General features: G+C 41.6%; 1 protein-coding gene across 2 annotated transcripts; it reads right to left on the bottom strand.

Annotated features, from left to right (window-relative positions):
• Positions 1-2,885: 2,885 nt before the first annotated feature.
• TASL (TLR adaptor interacting with endolysosomal SLC15A4) lies at positions 2,886-18,273 on the bottom strand. Of its 2 annotated transcripts, XM_028088665.2 has the most exons (3): positions 18,049-18,273; positions 17,418-17,522; positions 2,886-5,212 (listed from the first exon to the last, which is right to left on the bottom strand). In XM_028088665.2, the coding sequence occupies exon 3, from the start codon at positions 5,209-5,211 to the stop codon at positions 4,318-4,320; it is 894 nt and encodes a 297-aa protein (XP_027944466.1). In that variant the 5' UTR covers position 5,212; positions 17,418-17,522; positions 18,049-18,273; the 3' UTR covers positions 2,886-4,317. The 2 variants fall into 2 exon arrangements, with proteins under 2 accessions (XP_027944466.1, XP_027944465.1); XM_028088664.2 differs by lacking the exon at positions 17,418-17,522 and having other exon boundaries at positions 18,049-18,272.
• Positions 18,274-19,413: the final 1,140 nt, after the last annotated feature.

Here is a 19,413-nt window from a genome sequence, read left to right as displayed (position 1 = left end):
TCAAAGATGATGTGATCGGGGTGCCTGGGTGGCTCAGTCGTTAAGCGTCTGCCTTCGGCTCAGGACATGATCTTGGGGTCCTGGGATCGAGCCCCGCATCGGGCTCCCTGCTCGGCGGGAAGCCTGCTTCTCCCTCTCCCACTCCCCCTGCTTGTGTTCTCTCTCTCACTGTGTCTCTCTCTGTCAAATAAATAAATAAAGTCTTTAAAAAAATTTCATTCAAAAACATTACCTGAATATTTGGGGACTGAGGACAGCTTTCTGCTTTGCTGTTACTCAGATTTTCTGGAACAAACCGATACCATGTTCATAATGAATAAAAGAAACATATTTTAAAAGAAAGATAAAAATAGAATCCAGAAAAGGATATCTAAAATGAGCACAAGAAAAAGTGGATTAATGTATATGGACAAATCAAAATATACAGCATGGGATGACAGGCAGAAAAGGAAACCATCTATTTTACATATAAACAAACATGGACTTATTCATCTTGAATAAGAATTAAGAGTGGAAAGGCAAATTTCTGACAGTCAGGAGGGGGGAAAATGGTCGTTTCTGTGGTAGACAGAATACTGTCCACCATCACCCTCTTGCCCTGACAGATATTCGTATCTTGATTCCTGGAACCTGTGAATGTTCCCGTACAAGGCAAAAGGAACTTAGCAGCTGTGATTACTTGAAGAATCTTGAGGCGAGCACGTTAGCCTCAATTATCCAGGTGGACCCAGTGGAGTCCTAAGGGTCCTTATAAAAGGGAAGCGGGCGGGGCAGGGCAGGCGAAGTTCCATTGGTGGTTGTGGTCGCTTTGTTGTGCAGCCAGGAGCCCCGGCGTGTGGGTAGCTTCTAGAAGCTGTAAAGGGTAAGCAAACTGTTTCTTCCCCTGTAACCTCCAGAAGGAACTCAGCCTTACCAACACGTTGATTTTAGCCCAGTAGGAATCAATTTGGACTTCTGACCTCCATAACCCTAAGATAATAGGTTTGTTTTATTTTAAGCTGCTAATTTTGTGGCCGTCCGTTACATGAGCCATAGCAAACTAGCAACCTGCCGTTGGTGCATTCATGCAGCTTCCATTGTAGCTGTGGACTCGGAGCTCCCTGTGGCATGAAACACCTCTCCCATCGGTCTACCCAGATCCTATCTTGCTCTTCAAGAGTCATCTAAACCATCCCTTCCCTTTGGCATCTGCGCTGGGCTCCCCCACTGTCCACCACCTTCTAAGCCATCTACTTTTAGCCCATATCACACTTGAGTTGCAATCATTGATAATTGTGTTTCTGTTTGTGCCACTTTGCCAAGTTCCTGTCTATTAAGGGGCCTTGTCACTTGTCACCTAGTTATTTGCTAGGTCTCTCCAACAATCTAGTAAGCTGGCGGAGAACAGGGCCTATTCCCCTGTGTGTGTGCGTGCACACACGTCTTCCCTACCTGTGTTTAATGCACCGTGTTCCAACCCCCCCACCCAAAATAGCATCAAAATAAGGCTCAGTGGAAAAGATAAACCAGTCTCTTCTGTAATGAGTTATTTCTCAGTAAGCAAAAAGAAAAATATCTGATATTTCATTATAATGTACTTTATTATACTAACATGTTAGAAGAAATTAAGCTCATTCAGTTATTTTTCTCCTTGAGGGGGAACTCTCAGTAGCACTTGATTCTAGTCAGAAGTAGTTGGTTTTCATACTGATGGTTTCTCACTTCGACCACCAGATGTATCCATTTGGCATACATTAATTGGGTGCCTACTATGTGTAAATAGTGTTTGAGACCTGGAGAAACAAATGAGTAAATCAAAGCTTATGTTCTTGGGATGAAGATCTGCAAATTTTATCAAGCAAAACAATGAAGAAAAAAATGATGTAGCATGATGGTGAAGGAATTGAGTTCTTTTCCTTTGGAGAGGAAAACCAGTCTTTAATGAGAAAAAACATGGTGGTCAACAGGAGAGCAGGTGGTAGCACTTAAGGACCAGGACTTTGATTTTCAATAGAACTGGATTCAAATCCAAGTTCACCACCCACTGTTAGCCCTACCACAAATTACTTAACTTCCCGGAGCCCAGCAGGCTCATCCCCGATGAAAGGGATAATAGGCATTTGCTCTCATAGGTGATGAGGATTCTATAAGATAATTCGTGCAAAATACTTAACATGGTGCCAGACACATACCAAGCAATTAATAAAGAGCAGCTATTTCCGTAAATTTAAAACTGAATAAAATATCTGAATAATCATTTCAAAACCAGGTTTCCTTACTCAAGATTATATGTTGTAAAATATTAATTTATAAAAATAGAAATGTAAAAGATGCTGTTTTGCTCCATCCCGATCACTGCTTCCGTATGAGGCGCTCCTTCCCCCAGCAACTACTTCCCACTTGGAGAATGTTGCCCTGAACTGAACTGCCTCAACTCAAGTTACGCCCCCTTCTGGCCAAGATGGAGAACCACAGCCAACCCTCTGATTTCAATTTGGATCCATTTTGAAGGGCCATCCCAGCTCCAGAGCTTTCTGAGATAGCCTGAGACCTCTGTGGAAACCTTTTCTGTTTCCTCATTCCCCAGGAAGCTACCTCCCCAGGCTTCATCTCCGTCACCTTCCCAAGGAAGCTCAGTTAAGTCCAACAACCATTGTATGGGCAAAGCCCTACTGGGGAGCATGGTTGGCAAACTTTGTCCTTAAGAGGACAGATAGTGTTTCAGACTCCTGTGGGCCATACTTTCTCTGTCGTATTTATCCAACTCTGCCATTCGAGTGTGAAAGCAGCCATTGACAATACATAAATGGATGGCTGTGGCTGAATTATAGTAAAGCCTGATTTTATGGACACTGAATTTGAGTATCTTAAGTCCACCTGTCAAATACTTTTTGATGGCTTTTCCATTTTTATTTTTTTAAAGATTTTATTTATTTATTTGATAGAGACAGAGAGGGAACATAAGCAGGAGGAGTGGGAGAGGGAGAAGCAGGCTTCCTGCTGAGCAGGGAGCCCGATGTGGGGCTTGATCCCAGGACGCTGGGAATCATGACCTGAGCCAAAGGCAGTTGCTTAATGACTGAGCCACCCAGGCGCCCCGGTTTTTCCATTTTTAAATGATAGAAGAAACTCTGAGCTCATGGGGGTTCAAAAAGGGTGTAACTAGATTGATGGTGATCATTTTGCAATTGATACAGTGACTCATGGTATACGCCTGAAACTAATGTAATGTTATGTCAATTATATCATAATTTAAAAAAAATAGGCAGCAGGCTAGATAAGGCCAGTGAGCCATTTTGCCTTCCCTTAGGTGAGAAGAATGGGGTAGAGCAGTGAGGTGCTCATGAAGCTACCATTCTAGGGCATGAGGTGACAGAATTTGCTATGATGGGCCCCTAGAGCTTGTAACCTTGTTTGGAGGATGCAGAAGACCCCTTCCTGGCTCCAAAAGGGTCAAGAGAAAGTGGAGGAAAAAAATGTTGGGGGGGATTAACATTCATAACTTCTTTAGAAGCTTAGTACCACCAAGAAAATCATATATAGCAAAATAAAAGGAATTATTTTAATATTCACGATGTGAGGGGTACCTGGCTGGCTCAGTCGGTAGAGCATGCAACTCTTGGTCTCAGGGTTGTTAGTTCAAGCCCCAAGTTGGGTGGAGAGAGGACTTAAAAACAAGATCTTAAAAAGAAAAATTCACGGTGTGATATTTTTCATTTAGAAAACTTCACTAGTAAACAGAACTAGAAGGTTAGAGTGGCCATAGCTAAGTAATCATTAAAAAAAAACCACAATTGCAATTTGCTACTCTTTGAATGCTTATAAAGAATATATAGATTTTAAATGATCTGATAAAGAATAGAGAAAAGAAATAGAGAATTTCCCAACTGTTGGAAACCGGTCTTTCTAGCCAAACATAGCACCCTCTACAGTCCGTTCTTCTCAAGAAGAAACAATTTGGAGGAATTTATTTGCTTAACAAACATTAACTCTTGACCCTGAAACCTTTGGCCTTTTGTTTTCCCATGGTGGATGTTCTTGTTTGGCTTGGCTTCTTTTTAAACTTCTATAGTCCTTTAAATCATACCTTTTCTTTTTGGGTCGGTTTTATTTTTGCTTCGTGGCTTCAAATAAGCTTTGAAATTAGTCTTTATGGCTCCTCTTTCCACACGCCTTCATCGCATGTAATAGTTAAGATTTCCTCTGAATTTACACCTGACCTCCATCCAACCTTTACTTCTCTAGCTTTGGACTCCGCTTCACACCCAACTCCTGCACATTCTCGGAATCAATGAAGAAAATGTTGCTCTAGCTTGGAGTAGTTGAGAGGCATCCTCTCTATGGATTGATGTTGCTATACTGAGAAATACGGAGACTAGGTGTGCTGATCTCACTTGATACCAGCTGTAATAGACAGTTAATGACTATGTCCTTGGCTTTGGAGGTCTCCAGATTCTTCTCTCTAGACACTTGGAGACTAATTTGATCCACACTTGTCATGATGAGTTCAGATGCCAGGATCTGGGTGGGAGAACTGTCGTGAAACTCGGTGTCCATAATGTACTGCTTATATAACTCGGCCACCTTCTGCTCCAGGTATTCATTCAGCACTGCGTTAGACATAGGCTTCTGCATTTGCAGGCTGCTTTTCTCTTTGATGCTCGTTATTCTCCAGTAGGATGAATACCGCTGGATAGGTTTTTGGGGAAAGTAGCTGGGTTGAGGGGAAATGGAATCCTCCATGGGCAAAGGAATCTCAGATGATTTCAGCAAAGGGCCGTATTCAAAACTGCTCTGAGGGGGGAAATCTGTTGTCACTGAATTAATAGCCATCACCTGGTCCCCTGCAATATGCAAGTCATTGTAATTCTTGCAAATACTTTGGCAGGAAGGTGGGACCAAGTAGGTCTCTCGGCTGGAGTCTCTACATATTTCGACCGCAGCCACGTTGGGACTTTCAAACACAGGATTGGGGTTCATCTGCAGCATTGTGGCTCTCGGATTTCTACTGTGTTGGCTCTCTCTTGAACGCACTGAAGAAATAAATTTGTCTGAGGATTTGCAGCTCACATACAGACTTCGGACTTGGGTTTCATCCACCGAGCAGTAGGGATGAGTAACAGATTCTGTCTCTTCTTCCTTCTCCTCAGCCACCGGCTCATTATAAGATGAACAGCTCCAGTGGATGTCCTTCTGGTAGGCAAGTCCACTGAGATACCCTTCTGACAGCATTCTGGAAAGAGAGTTGATAAGTAACAATGGGAGAAATGAAGATTGGAATTGTAAAAATGAGCAGTTGATGATAGCCAAAATAAAGGGATGCACCCGGGTGGCTCAGGTGGTTCAGCCTCTGCCTTTGGCTCAGGTCATGGTCCCAGGGTCCTGGGATCGAGCCCCGTGTCGGGCTCCCTGCTCAGCAGGAAGCCTGCTTCTCCCTCTGACCTACGCTCTTTTCTCTCTCCCTCTCCCTCATTTAATTTTTTTAAACAATAGAGGACAACAAAGAAGGTGATTTCATTCATCTACCAAGCCATTAATAATGATGTGCCTGCTGTGTACCAGGACTATGGCCTATGGTAGAGATAAAAAGAGAACATAGTTGTGTCTTGCAAGAAGGTTCTACTATGGGAGAAAAATTGGGTGCAGACAATTCCAATAATTACATCACTGAAGATTCGAAAAGTGATGGACACTAAGGAAGCACAGAAGAGCCCCTAACAGCCTGGGGCAAACGCAGAGAAGTCACAGGATGTGTCCTAGGGATGGTGACATTTCAGCTAAACTGAGAAGACGACTGAGTGGGAGTTTCAGCCACACAGAGTTAAAAGAGAATATGGTGGCTTGGCCTGTTCACCATGTACCAAGATGTCAAACATAAGTAGAAGGGGCTGGAAAAGACGTGAATTGGGTCTTGGAGGGCCTTGGATGTCAGGCAGCAGTGTTTGCTCTCTGTCCCAGAGAAAATGGGGAATGACTGAGAAGCTGGAAATTGGGTAACTAACTAGTGGGTTATGGGGGGAAAAAAAAACCCAGAAACTTACGGCAAATTCTGCTGACCATAAGAACAGTGTCTTACTCATCGTTGCATTTATCCCTGGGGACTGGCACAAGTGTTTGCATTTTGAAGGGACTCAAAAGATTGTTGTGAAGAGCTTGAATTAAATAATCAAAAATGGCAGGGAGGATAAAGAATTCACTACCAACCCACCACGAAGGCCCACGGAGCCTCCCTTCCTCTGCAGCCGGGCGGGGGGGTGGGGGGGCTTTCTCGGCTCTGTCCGGCCCACTTCTCACTGTACGACGTCCTAGAAATGTCTGTGCCCAGCAGATGGCTTTCCCTCTGCCCTAGCCAGTAGGGAGCTTTCCTGATCTGGGGCTTTGGCACCACTGGCCTCCCCTCCTCCCCCTCAGCGGGTGTCCGTGGAATCTGGAGGGGCTAGAACAGGCTGGAAACGGGCATCTGCATTTTCTAAAAAAGGAACAGTGTGGCATTTCTGGCACTGGGGCACCAGACAACACAAAAGATAACTGTTCCTCTTTGGCTTTGAGGGCCAGGCTTTTCAAACACATCTATTAACTTGAGCCGGAAATTGAATAGTCAAATGAGGAGAGCCTGGGTGGCTCAGTCAGTTAAGCATCTGCCTTTGGCTTAGGTTATGATCCCGGGGTCTTGGGATGGAGCCCCGCGTCGGGCTCCCGGCTCCAGCAGGGTGTCTGCTTCTCCCTCTGCCTCTGCCTGCCGTTCCCCCCTTGTGCTCACTCCCTCTCTCTGTCTCTCTCTCTCACAAATAACATCTTAAAAAAAAAAAAAAAAACCCAGTGTTCAAAAAAAGAAAAAAATTAGGAAGTAATTTTATCTAAATAGAAGGGTCCAATTTTTACAGTTCAGCATCTAAATTCAGTTACTTCGCAAGTGAATTTTTAATTGTATAAAGGTAATATAAACAAAAAAATAGTACAATTGTTTTAATTGTATAAGAGTAATTTTTCAGTGTTGATTTTCTCTTTTAGAGCCATTTGGAGTTAGATGCAGTAAATTTATCAATTAATTACTATTTTCTACTCAGGGTTACATACCATAAAGACACAAAATTAAAGGTTTTCAAAAAATCTGTGAGGTGATTCTTGTATGCCGAACACCCTTAGGATAATGAAAATGTTTCCTGAGAAAACTTTCTAAGTGTAGTTCTTCCCTCAAACTGTACATCAATATGAAAAGACCGCTCTTACATTCGTGAAAAGCAGATCGTTGACAGAGCAAAGGACGTTATCATACAGGTCTAACAGGGAGAGGTCACGACTCGCCTGCGCCGCCCCACTTAGGCTGCAGCTAGGGGCTTCAGCCTTCAAGGTCTCAGAATACCATCCGAAAAACCAGAGCAAAAATGAGACTCTACTTCTGAGTTCCTAAATGGGCTTCTAGAACTCTTGGCAGAATTCCGTTTTAGAAAAAGGGCTTTTGAGAAAACGTAACTTGAGCTTTTAAACTTGAGAATCCAGAGCCCTAAAGGATCTAGGGCATAGTATTTACACATCAACAAGAGACTCCTGGATAGAAGTCCCCGTGGATGGAAGTGCTAGGACTCCAGCTAGGTTTGAGAAGCCAAGAAGAGGGGTCTGTGCCCTACCCCCCACATAAAATCCAAGGGAGCAGGAAGTCGAAGGAAATGCTCTCCTGCTCAGCCTGGTGTGGGAGAAGGAGAGCCAGCCACATGGATTGCTTAGGTGGACAGGCCTGAGGCTGCCTCATCAGCCTCATCAAGTCAGCTCACACACCCAGAGCCTCCAAACCTGGAGAAGACCTGGGTTGGGGGTGGGAAGATTGCAGACGTATCTATAGACTATTTCCCAGGGACCGGGTGAATAAGTTTCCATGGATGCCAGTATGATGACACGTTGACCACCAAACCCGTCCCCCCGCCATATGCACAACTGACCCTATAGCTCTGTGTGAGCAAGCTGGAATTGAAGGGAGCGCTCAAGGAATAAGGAGCCCTGAAGTGACTGAAGAAATCCTGATCAATTTGAAACGTTAATATTCACGAGAAAAGTGAGAACAGAAGAGACAAGTGCAGTAACATTTCAGAAGCTGGAAAGTGGGAGACCAAGGGTTAATGTCTTTGGAGATGAGAAAACTGACTTTTAATAAGAACCATGGAAAACTCCAAGAGCCAATTCGGGTTTGGGGGGAGGGGGACATGAGCTACTGTCAATATTCTCAAGGGGACAGAGTTGATGAAACTTCAGTTAAAACTAAGATACTATAAAAAAAACCATTTTCAAGTCCTTAGAAATTAAAAATGTTAGTGAATTTTAAAGCTCAGTGGAAAGACTGAAAAGTAAAGTTGAGGCAAAATCCCATTTTGAAAGTAGAACAAAAACACAGGATGAAAAATAGTAAAGATAAAATTAGAAAACCAGTCCAGGAGATTCATTATCTGAGCAATAGAAGGCTCAGAAAAAAGACAGAGAATATAGGGGAAAAATTTAAACAGTATTTCCCAGAACTGAAGGACGTGTTTCCAGAATACTGGGTAAATGCCCACTTTTTTTTCTTATACGTCCCCTCTTGTTACTGTAAAAAGAGCGCTTGGGACAAAGAAAACATACATTTTCAGAGAGAAAAAAATATGAGAACCAGAATGTTTAGACTTCTCCAAAGCAACATGAGAAGCAAGAAGATTATGTAATGATGTTTAAAAATTTTTGAATGAAATTTATATTCAACCTGGAATTTAATGACCAAATCATCAATCAAGTATGAGGATAAAATAGAGATATTTTTTAAGTCACAAGTCTCAAATAGCTCATCTCCCAGGCACCTTTCTCAGGAAGTCCATGGAAGATGGGCTCTATAGAAAGGAGTAAGTATTAGAGGCTCAAAAGGCAACTTGGCTGGTTGGAACAGATCAGAAGGCTTCTGGAGATGAAGATGACATTGAACACCACTTCAGAAGTCTGAGCACTGTGAAGTAAGATTTATGTAATTGACTATGGACTTGGGGGTGAATTAGGAAAAGCGAAGCAAATGAAAAATTTCAACCAGTGCTGTCCAACAGAACTTTCTGAAATGATGCAATGATCTCTCTCTGTGCTGTCCAAAATGTTAAGTGGTAGCCACATGTGGTTAGCAGGCCCTTGAAATGTAGCTAATGCAATGGAATTTTAATTTTATTTAAATTAATTTAAAACACCACATGGCACTCTATTGGACAGCACAGGCTTAGAAGATAGTGAAGGTGATAACCCAAAACTTTAAAATCATCAAGACAGGCGATTATAATTGCAATTTAAAGTCTACCAGATGATCACTGTCATTCACTGTCATCGCAATAATTCTAGGGTAACGTCTGATTAATTCATCTCTGTACTCCTTTCAAGGAGTGTTGGAGAGGGATTACCAAAAGCTAGTGAACCAAGGGCATAAACTTTGAGCTATTTGGTGATGATCTATGGGACCCTAATCTGAGACACTTTGTCTTTAGCTATTTTGAAACCAAGATTATATGACACTTCCTTTTAATTTTTTTTTCCATTACTATTTGGGGAAGTCTAGAATCCCTGTGTGAGTGGTTCAAGGAAATTTTTTAAAGCTATTTTTGTTTTAATAGTGTGGTTTCTTAGGTTGTCTCTGAGGTGATGAAAGTGCCATATAATACGGATTTCTCTGGTGATGGAAATGTGAAATATCTGTGCTGTCCAATATGATAGCCGAGAGCCACATAGGACTTGGGAGGGCGTGAAACGTAGCTAGAGTGACAGACAGTTTCCTTTCATTTAAATTGCTGCATTTGGCTACCGTATCACGCTCCACAGATCTAGGCAATTCTAAACTCCAGCTCATAATTTAGAAAAAGTTGTGCAGAAAAGAAAAAGTGTGGTTTACTACATGGTCGAGTTGGACATAGTTTTCTATTTTTTTTTAATTAACACATAATGTATTATTTCAGGGGTATAGGTCTGTGGTTCATCAGAGCAACTCACAGTGCTCACCACAGCACATACCCTCCCCAATTGGACATAGTTTTCAATAGTCACAACACTATATAAAACGGTGAAAATTAATCTAACCAAATTTGAGGTATAGTCACAGGGTGACAAAGTCAGGAGACAAGGATAGTACTTTATCACATAGAGTAATGTAATAGCAATAAAAATTGTCATGGGCATTTGCCTCTGTGTCCAGACTGGGTGGCCAGCCAGTGTAGACAAAGGAACACTGACTTAGCATATGCTTGGTGTATGTTCTTGGTAGAAGCCTGGGGAGGGGAATAAAAAAATTAAATCATTATCTGGTTGGTGACAAGGCAATAAATAAGGTCCCAAAGTGAAAAATATAAAAGTTGGAGGCAAATACTAAATAATTAATAAAAAGGAGATAAAAATAGTTGCTTTTGAAAAAGAGGGGCAGGGACTGCTGTTTTGCCTAACAAACCTTTTAAGATCATTTGACCCAAATTATGTTCATGTAGAACTTAGATTCAATTTTTAATTAAAATAAAAACTATAGGGGCGCCTGGGTGGCTCAGTTGGTTAAGCGACTGCCTTCGGCTCAGGTCATGATCCTGGAGTCCCGGGATCGAGTCCCACATCGGGCTCCCTGCTCGGCGGGGAGTCTGCTTCTCCCTCTGACCCTCTTCCCTCTTGTGCTCTCTCTCTCTCATTCTCTCTCTCTCTCAAATAAATAAATAAAATCTTTAAAAATAAATAAAATAAAAACCAGAACTATTTTTAAAGTAACTAAGAGGGAGGAAAAAAAAAAAAAAAAAAGGCTGGCCCGTCCTATACAGCTGAATTTGTGGTTAAAGATATAACACATTTTTTTTTCTTGAGAGAGAGAGAGAGAGAAAGAGCGTGCAAACAGGGTGGGGAAGCGTAGGGAGGGGAGGAGAGAGAGGAGCAGCGAGAGAGAGAGAATCTTAAGCAGGCTCCATGCCCAGTGCAGAGCTGGACCTGGGGCTCTCACGACCCTGAGATCATGACCTGAAATGAAATCAAGAGTCAGGTGCTTAACCAACTGAGCCACCAAGGTGCCCCAAAGATAGAACATATTCTAAGGGTGAAGAAGAGACCGAAAAATCACTGTGTAAAAAGTAAACTTTTATTTAGCCCTAAAGAACAGGAAGGATTTGAACAGGCATGAGGAAAAGGAAGAATTCTTGTAGAGAGAGGAAGTCAACAGAAGTAAAAAGACTTGTGTTGTCATTCTCCTGTCGTCAGTAACAGACACCAGTCTGGGTGGGATACAAGTGTTATTTCTCAAAATCATGGTCACCTAAGGCTTTTACTAAAATTTCACAATCCTTCTTTATTAGCCCTTGTTGCCATTTAGCCCTATCCCAAATCTCCCACTGTGTGTCCTGCTGCTTTTCACACCAAATAATCGGCCCTAATGGAGTCTTCTCTCATTTTATGTGAATAATGTTTATGAGCACTCTGAGATCATCTCCACTCCTTCAAAAAAATGATGGAAGAGGGTCTAGGATTTGGCTTGGACTAATGGGCCATTTGCACTATTTGTCATCAGCCGAGAGCTTTGGTGGTAACTTGATTCTGGTGGAACGAGAACCCTACCGTTCTGATGTGTGGGGCCCAAGGCAGGCCACTAAAGCAGAAAGTGGTAAGTCCGGTGATGGAAAAGCAGAAAATATATCCTAATTTCTAGGAAGAGATAGGCTCATGGCTAAAGGAAAAAGTTGCTCGGAGGGAGGAGCATTCGGGGAAGTAAGTTGGGTCATGTGAGGCTGAGGACATCCAGTGTACCCTGCAGGCCATACAAAGCTCTGGAAGGGAACCAAGCTGATACAGGACGTGATGCCATCTCTCAGTAAAGTACAAGACCGACTTCAGCAAGGTGAGATTGGAGTTAAGGACCCAAGTGAGGAGGTGGCTGGATTCATCCCCAGCGGAGGGGATTGGGACAGGAACCTGGGAGCGAGGTAGCAGAAGAGGAAGAGAAGGAATGAACTGGAGAAACCAAGACTCATGGACATGGAAATGAAGGAGAGAGAGGAGCCAAAAATAACTGAGTCTGGACCTGCTGGGGAAATGGTACCAGCACTGACTGAAATGGGGAGATCTGGAGAAAGGGCTGGAAAAGGAGCTAACGGGTTTAGTTGAGTTCTCTTGAGTCTCATGCAAGATTAACTTTCTGGGGGCAGGTGTCTAATTGTGCATTGGAGATTCGGGCAGGGAGACCACTAGAGAGGCTACTTACAGTCCACAGTGAAATCATCTTCTAGGTGTGTGCAGCAGGAATTTATACTGAGAGCTAGAGGAGCTTGTAGTAATTTCTAGGGGAAGCCAGCCTTGCATAGTCCAAGGAGGAATGAGCCACAGCCAGAGCGGTAGTTTCAATAGCTTTGTAAAAACAAGAACTTCAGATATACTGGGCAACTCATGTTTTTAAAATCTACATTCAAAGGTAAAGTTTCATCATATAGTCGGACTAAGGCAAAAAAAAAAAATTCTTGAACCAGTCATCAGGAGACCAGAATTTTAGTCTTGTTAATGACAAGTCAATAAAATAGCTCACATCAGTGCTGGCTACAACCCCCATCCTATCCTAAGTGCTTTTTACGTACTAGATCACTGGATTCCCCACAAAGACTCTAAGATGGAGGTACTATTACTCTGCTCATTACGTAGAAGTCAAAATTAAGTAATATGTCCAAAGCCAGCAGACATTCAAACACAGGCAGTCAGGAAACGGAGCCCACACTCACATGTCGCTTAACTCCTTAGAGACTCAACTTCTGAGCTGGAAATGAAGACTGTAGGATGAAATCATTGGTTGAGTCCCCTCAGACTTTAATACTGTGTGTGTTTGTAAGCATAAAGACTGTTAAGCGGGCGTTACTCAGAATTGAAAGCAGTTTCTGAAAATTAGCAGCAGAGTGCAGCAGAGAGCATGCTAACGCAGCTTTTGAAAGCTTGCTCTAAAGCTATGCAGAGGAATATTGGGTGAAATTTATAAACAAAAATTATACATGTATTAACCCATTTAATATTCATAAAACCCCTTAATGTACCATTAGAGTGAAAAGAATGCTGCATATCCTGACATCCTAAAATTTAAAAATAGATAAATAATGTTATTTGGGTCGATTTTAATTGTTAGCATTTTAAAAAATTTCAGTGATTATTTGTGAAATTCTTATGACCTTAATCTCTTCACAGATAATGTAAAATGTATAATTCAAACAAATATTAAGACATGCATTAGAGTAAATTTCATCTGAGACGCTGAAATGTAAGCCAATGGATTATTTTAATTGTTCCAAGATAGTTTATCACTTGAATTTTTGTTTCTCATCCCAGAAAAGATATATAGGTAGGTAGGTGTGTGTATATATATATAGGCATTTAGAACTGCCCATAACTAAGTGTGAAGGAAAAGACATCCAAGGACATTTGCAGATGAGATGTTCCAGGCAAATTTAGTCTACATTAATCATTACCAGACAGGGGAATACCAAAATTAACCTTAGGTGCAAATTCACATCTTAGAAGTCTGTGCTAAAGTACAGAAACTTGTTAAATCATTGACTTGGATTTCAGAAGAAATGGCAATACAAATTCTTCCTTCTTCGCTAGCATTTACCTCGTTTCTCCAAAAACTCTTGTTATACTCTGTACGTAGAAATACTTTTCATTTATACCCAAACAAAATAAGCATGGATTAACAACTCTCTAACAGGGAACATTTGGAAAAACCTAAGTTAGGGATCAGCAATTTTTTTTTTATAAGGGACCAAATATTTAGTATTTTACGTCTCTGCCCCTGCTAGTCTGCCTCACAGCAGGAAAGCAGCCATAGACCATATGTAAACAAATGGAGGTGGCTGTTCTCCAACACAACTTCATTTAGAAAACCAGGCAAAGGGCCAATTTGATTCATGAGCCACGGTTTGCCTACCCTTGACCTAAGTCAGAAAGCAGTTGCAGTAGTGGGATAGAGCATAATAATAATCGTAGTTGTGTCGGGTGCTTGCCATGCATTCTGCCTCATTTTTCAATAACACTGCGTGTTAGCTATTACTGTAATTTGCATTTTCCCAGCAAGAAAGCCAAGGTTGAGATTGGACCCATGACTTTCCCAAGGACACAAAGCAGCTAAGTGCTGGATGCGAGATTCAAGTCCAAATGGATGAACCCAAAGCATGTGGTCTTTTGGTAAAATATATCCCACTGCTGCCATGTTGAGAGCAGTTAACATCAAGTAGTCATGACAAGCAGTGAATCCTTCGAGGAGAAAGGGGTCCACCCTGAGTCCGTTTACTAACAACAGCACTTGGGAATAAAGGAAGGAAGGTACAGGCAAGTACAGAAAAAAAAAAAGGCTCCAAGAAGACAGCCAGTGCCCACCCCAGAGGAGTGGCCCAGAGGGCTACACACATGTCCCAATTTTGTATCAATGCCAGTGTGTCTTTGAGGTATTCAAATAATTCACCCTCTCTGGCCTTTTAATCTTACCATGTGAACATTTTCTGTAACCACGCCCACGGGCAATGGCCTGACATCATCGCACCCTTAATGTTAAAACCGCAGAGTACTTTAATATTACAGAGGCACTGTTGAACTATCAACAGCACCCCGTGACCTCTGGGATCAAGTGCATACACGTGAGGCCCTCGTGATCCATGGTCTTTGTCTGTCTTCCCAACCTTCTCTCTGCCTGTTCCCCGCAAGACTCGGGACCCCAGCCATGCCCGCCTGCTCCCTGTTCTCCACACCTCATGCCCGTCCCAGGCCTTCGTGCGTTTTTATTTCTGTCCTGAGAGCCCTGCTTTTCCCTATCCATCCCCTGTTTCACCCTTCACATCTCCTCAAGCCACAGTTCCGAGCCCCTGGCCATCCCTTCAGCATCCTTGCCCCAAAATGAGATGTCTGGCTTATTCTGTCCCTACCCCCAAGATATTTTTCAGGATTGCATGGAATTTGAGCAAATTCAGCTGAAACTTAAATCAGTGAAATGAATCATCGGGAAAGTCCTTTGAATGAAGGAGTAACTAGCAATAGCAAAAGGAAAGCAAGAAGTGGGGGGATTGGTGGGAAGTGGGGAAATTGGGGCGATATGTCTGAGGGGCTGGGTTGAGACAGGGTTGCAAAGAGGCCTCCAGAGCCACGTGGAGGAGGCAGGATGGAGCCAGCTCCTGGCATCCTAGGAAACAAAGGCAGGAAAATGCTGTTTGATGTTTCCGAGATCCTGGGCCCGGCTGGCTGGGGTGCAGTTTGGTTCCCCCCTATTGTCAGCATGTCCGCTTAAATAGAGCTGCCTTTTTTAACAGGCACATCTTAGGTTAGCAAATCCTTTCTCAAAGCGGACACAGATTTTTCTTGCTCTTTTACTGTGTGTCATCCCGGTACGTACATCCATGAGCATTTCCTTAGGCCAGATTTGGAGAAGGCGAATTACTACCTCACACCCCTTGCAACCTGCCTTTCAAGGAGCTTGGGCCAATTCTCTCACCAGCAACACGGGAAATTAACTGTTTCCACTGACACTCTTCAACACAACCTTATTTTTTAATTTGCCAATCAGATGAGCAGATTTATTCTTGCCTCAAATTCGAGAATAAAGCACTGTCTTGTGAAGATTATGTGTAGGTGACCTATCAGAGATATTTTTTAATACCCCCCAATCCTCAAAATACTCCATTTCATCTCTTCTTCTACTTTTTTCCTCTAATCTAAATCCTACATCCCATAATTCCAGTTTTCATTTTTGTTTTTGTTTCTATTAAGATCCCGATTTTGGGGTCTTGTGACTAAACTACCAAAAGTTTATCACTGAAAACCTTGAATTTTATTTTGTTCATAATCTAGTTATTATGGAACCAAATCTATATTACACTTTTTTTCATCATGAGAAGTAAATCTATGTTTCATGTTTTGTTTTTTAGCGAGTGATGCAAGAACTTTACCCAAAACAACGTTTCTTTAGGAGGAATCGCCCCATCTAAAAAAAAGCTTCTGCAGTTTCCTTACTATTGTCTTTGAAAGCGCATGTTTTCTAGAGCTAGAAATGAGCGTTCCCTTCACCATATACCCTGCTTTATATTCCTCTTATTTCATCTTTGGTGGCATCTGTCAGCGGGTGCTCTGAAGTATCACTCATCAATATATCAAATCTTATTACAAAAGAAATAGTTTGGGATTATCTCTTCTATCAAACATGAAGTGATTCTTGATTTCTGAAAGTCTAATCTGATGGCTAAGAAAATATAAGTCAAAAGGCCTCTCTTTTCCATATTAACATTAGCAGGTAAATTTTCTGTTCAGTTCAGACCGAAGGTAACAGCAACTTCCAACGGCTCTACCTGGATATGTCCGTTTCCTTATTATGGAAAGTGTAAATTTTGATGCAGAAAATTTGTAAATACATTTTTGTCATAGTTTGGATTTTCCTCATATTCAGTCTTGACATCTCACAAACGAAAAAATTAAAGCTTATCAATTTCTTGAATTTGACATAAAATGAGAGGAATAGAAAAATAAGAAAAGTGATCATAATAGTATTGACAGATGTTACATTTCTTTGGTGTTATAATTGATAATCATTGTTCATTATATTGCTAATTACCTCCATTGCCATTAACATTTATTTAATCGTAGTCCTATCAACAAAATGCGGTGCAATATACTCGATTACGTTCTAAACTAAGAAAATCAAATCGTGAAGAACCTGTGGATAATTGGAGAAATTTAAATATGGATCATATATTAGATAATAGTAACATATTGATGTTAAATTTCCTTAGCACTGTAATTATGTAAAAGACTGCCCTTTTTCTTAGGAGATAAATGCTCAAGAATCTGGGGGTGACATGTGTCCTAAAGTCACCAAAGAAACTGTGTCTATATTTGTGTGTGTGTGTGTGGGCGCATATGTGAGGAGAGCAAGATAGTGAGAAAGTCAATATGGCAGCAGGCTACAGCTGATTAACCTCCATGATGGAAATGTGGGTGTTCATTGTACTATTCTTTCCATTTTAATATAGATTTGAAACTTTGCAAAACAAAAACTGGGAGGAAAATAACTCTGTTGAGTTAATGAAGGCAAATTTATATTCTGTCATGTTTGTGAAGAGCTTAGAGGGACAATACCTTATACATCTGAAGTAATCATTAGGTATGTGATGAGGAATGTTTCAGTAACTTGAAATAGCTACTCAAACACAGCTGTGCTGTGAGCTAACAGGATTAGTGCACTACCTTTGTGCATCCCCTAAATGACCATTCTCATGTGAATTAAAATACTCTCCACTCTGCCGAGAAGCTTCTCAAGCTCCAAAACACACTGTTACTACACTGCCCTCCAGAAGAAACGTTGCAAAAATATCAGTCTGAATATTCTGGCCAAGTCAGGTCTACATTGAAGCACAGAAAAAAGGGATGTTTGAGCAGATCTACAGAGAATTCAGACAAAAGCCCACCTGGATGCAGTCTCTCCTACCAACAGGTAGACTTGCCCATGGTCAGCCAGATGGGGCAATTTGAAAAGCAACAGCGCGGAAGATCACATTCGCTTTGAGTCGGCCCTGCCACACAGGAAAACACTTATCTCAAGCTCTTGGAATGAATAATGGAGAGTCAAAGCCGGTTGGAACTTACTGTAATGGTACTCATCTCAAAAACTCGATCACTGTAACTCAGTTCTAGAATTGTGCTGTCCCTGCCAAATTGTGGTCAGGTTTTTAAGCCCTTCTTTTCCAAAACATGGAAGCTAAATCTGTGCAGCAGTTAATGCACGAGGGCTGCATCAATTACACAACTAGTCCTGGATCCCACCCGTCCAAATTGTTAGGTCAAAAAAAATCCCCCAGAAATGCCCAAAAGGTGAGCACGGGGAGCTCAGAGAAAGGAGTGTTTGACTTAATTGCCCTTTCTTGTCCGGCTCTCTGGAATGCTCGCTTCAACTCCCGCTCACCCCTGATTTGGTCCGCTAGAAAAGCATCTGAGATGTTATGATTGCATCTGGCTTCTGATGAGAACAGACTAAAAAGGTGAGAAGAGAGATGACCGAAGGGGTAGCACTGAGAGGGCCTGTTGCCTCCTTTGACTTACCTTCACTAACCAATCTGCTCCTTTGGTCCGGTAGAAACAGCAGTCGACCATATAGAGAGGAATGAGCCAGCCAGGGCTTTTTTCAGAAATGTTGGCAAGACTTCCGCTGGTAAGACCAAGAAACTAAGCTGCTCATGGCCTGGCCATTCTTCTTATAACTGATCCCATGGAAAGAGTTGTGTTTGCTCGAGTCTGATTTGTGCTCAAGAACAGTGGGAAGTCCCAGGAAGGGGGGAGGTAATAACCGGCAAACCCACATCGAGCCACAGAATGGTGTTTCTTCCCCTTTTGTGCAAAATGAAACCGATCTATGAAACTGTCTCTTGTTAAAAGAGTTGATTGCCACACTTTATATAAGAACTCTATCAACATAAGTTTACTCCTCTAACAGTAAATTCTCTGGGATCCCTTTACCAAAAGGGAGCCTACATCAGATAGCATTTAGAAAATTTTCAGTTTCATCGGGGATCTATAATTTTTTAGAAGTATTCTCAGATTTGTACTCACAAATTTAAAAAATGCAAATGAAAATTGTTTTCTCTCTCTAATTAACCAAGGTAAAAAAAAAATGTGGTAACACCCTGAGTGGGCAAAGTTGTGGAGAAACAGGCACTCTCCTATGTTAGTGGTGAGATTGTAGACATTTCTAGAGGGCCATTTCCCAGTATCTGTTGACTTTTTTTCCCAAAATTTTAAATATTCATACCCTCTGACCCAACAATTTTATATGTATAAATTCACCTGTCACATATTTATACCTGTGCAAAAAAAATGTGAAAAGGTGTTTGTTGCAGCATTAAGTAAGTAAACAACTGGAAAAAATATGCATAAATAGGATAGGAGCTAAATAAATGTAGAGCTGTGTAGAGTTGTTAGAGTGATTGGCTTTGCATCGAATCATAGGAAAAGATCCCCAAGATAATGTTGTTCAGCAAGAACATATACTCCAATTTGTATATTTAAAAGAATATGTGTGTGTGTGTGTGTATATATATATGTTTGCTTACACAGACTATTTCTGTAGAGAGATCGAAGAAACTAAAAAGCAATTGCCTTTTTAAAAATTTTTATGTAAATTCAATTTAATTAACATATAGTGTATTATTAGTTTCAGGGGTAGAATTTAGTGATTCATCAGTTGAATTTTAACACCCAGTGCTCATTACTTCAAGTACCCTCCTTAATGCCCATCACCCAGTTGCCCATCCCCCCCACCTACCGCCCCTTCCAAACTATGAATATGTCCACTTAATGGGTTTGTTTTGTTTACCTTTGATTTACAACTTGCCTTAAAAAGTGTTATCTTTAAAAGTGTACTGGCATTTTATGTATGTTAGCGTCTCTGGGGATTTTCTGCATTATTTC

Source organism: Eumetopias jubatus, unplaced genomic scaffold, assembly GCF_037043125.1.
Source record: "Eumetopias jubatus isolate StellerSeaLion01/CBP00866 unplaced genomic scaffold, mEumJub1_p1.0 scaffold_11, whole genome shotgun sequence".
Classification (NCBI taxonomy): domain Eukaryota; kingdom Metazoa; phylum Chordata; class Mammalia; order Carnivora; family Otariidae; genus Eumetopias; species Eumetopias jubatus.
Note: the sequence above shows the minus strand (reverse complement) of the source record. Positions and strands in the feature narration are given on the sequence as shown.

Bases quoted from the DNA above. Each gene is read 5' to 3' on its own strand.
- TASL (XM_028088665.2), bottom strand. From the start codon at position 5,211: ATGCTGTCAGAAGGGTATCTCAGTGGACTTGCCTACCAGAAGGACATC.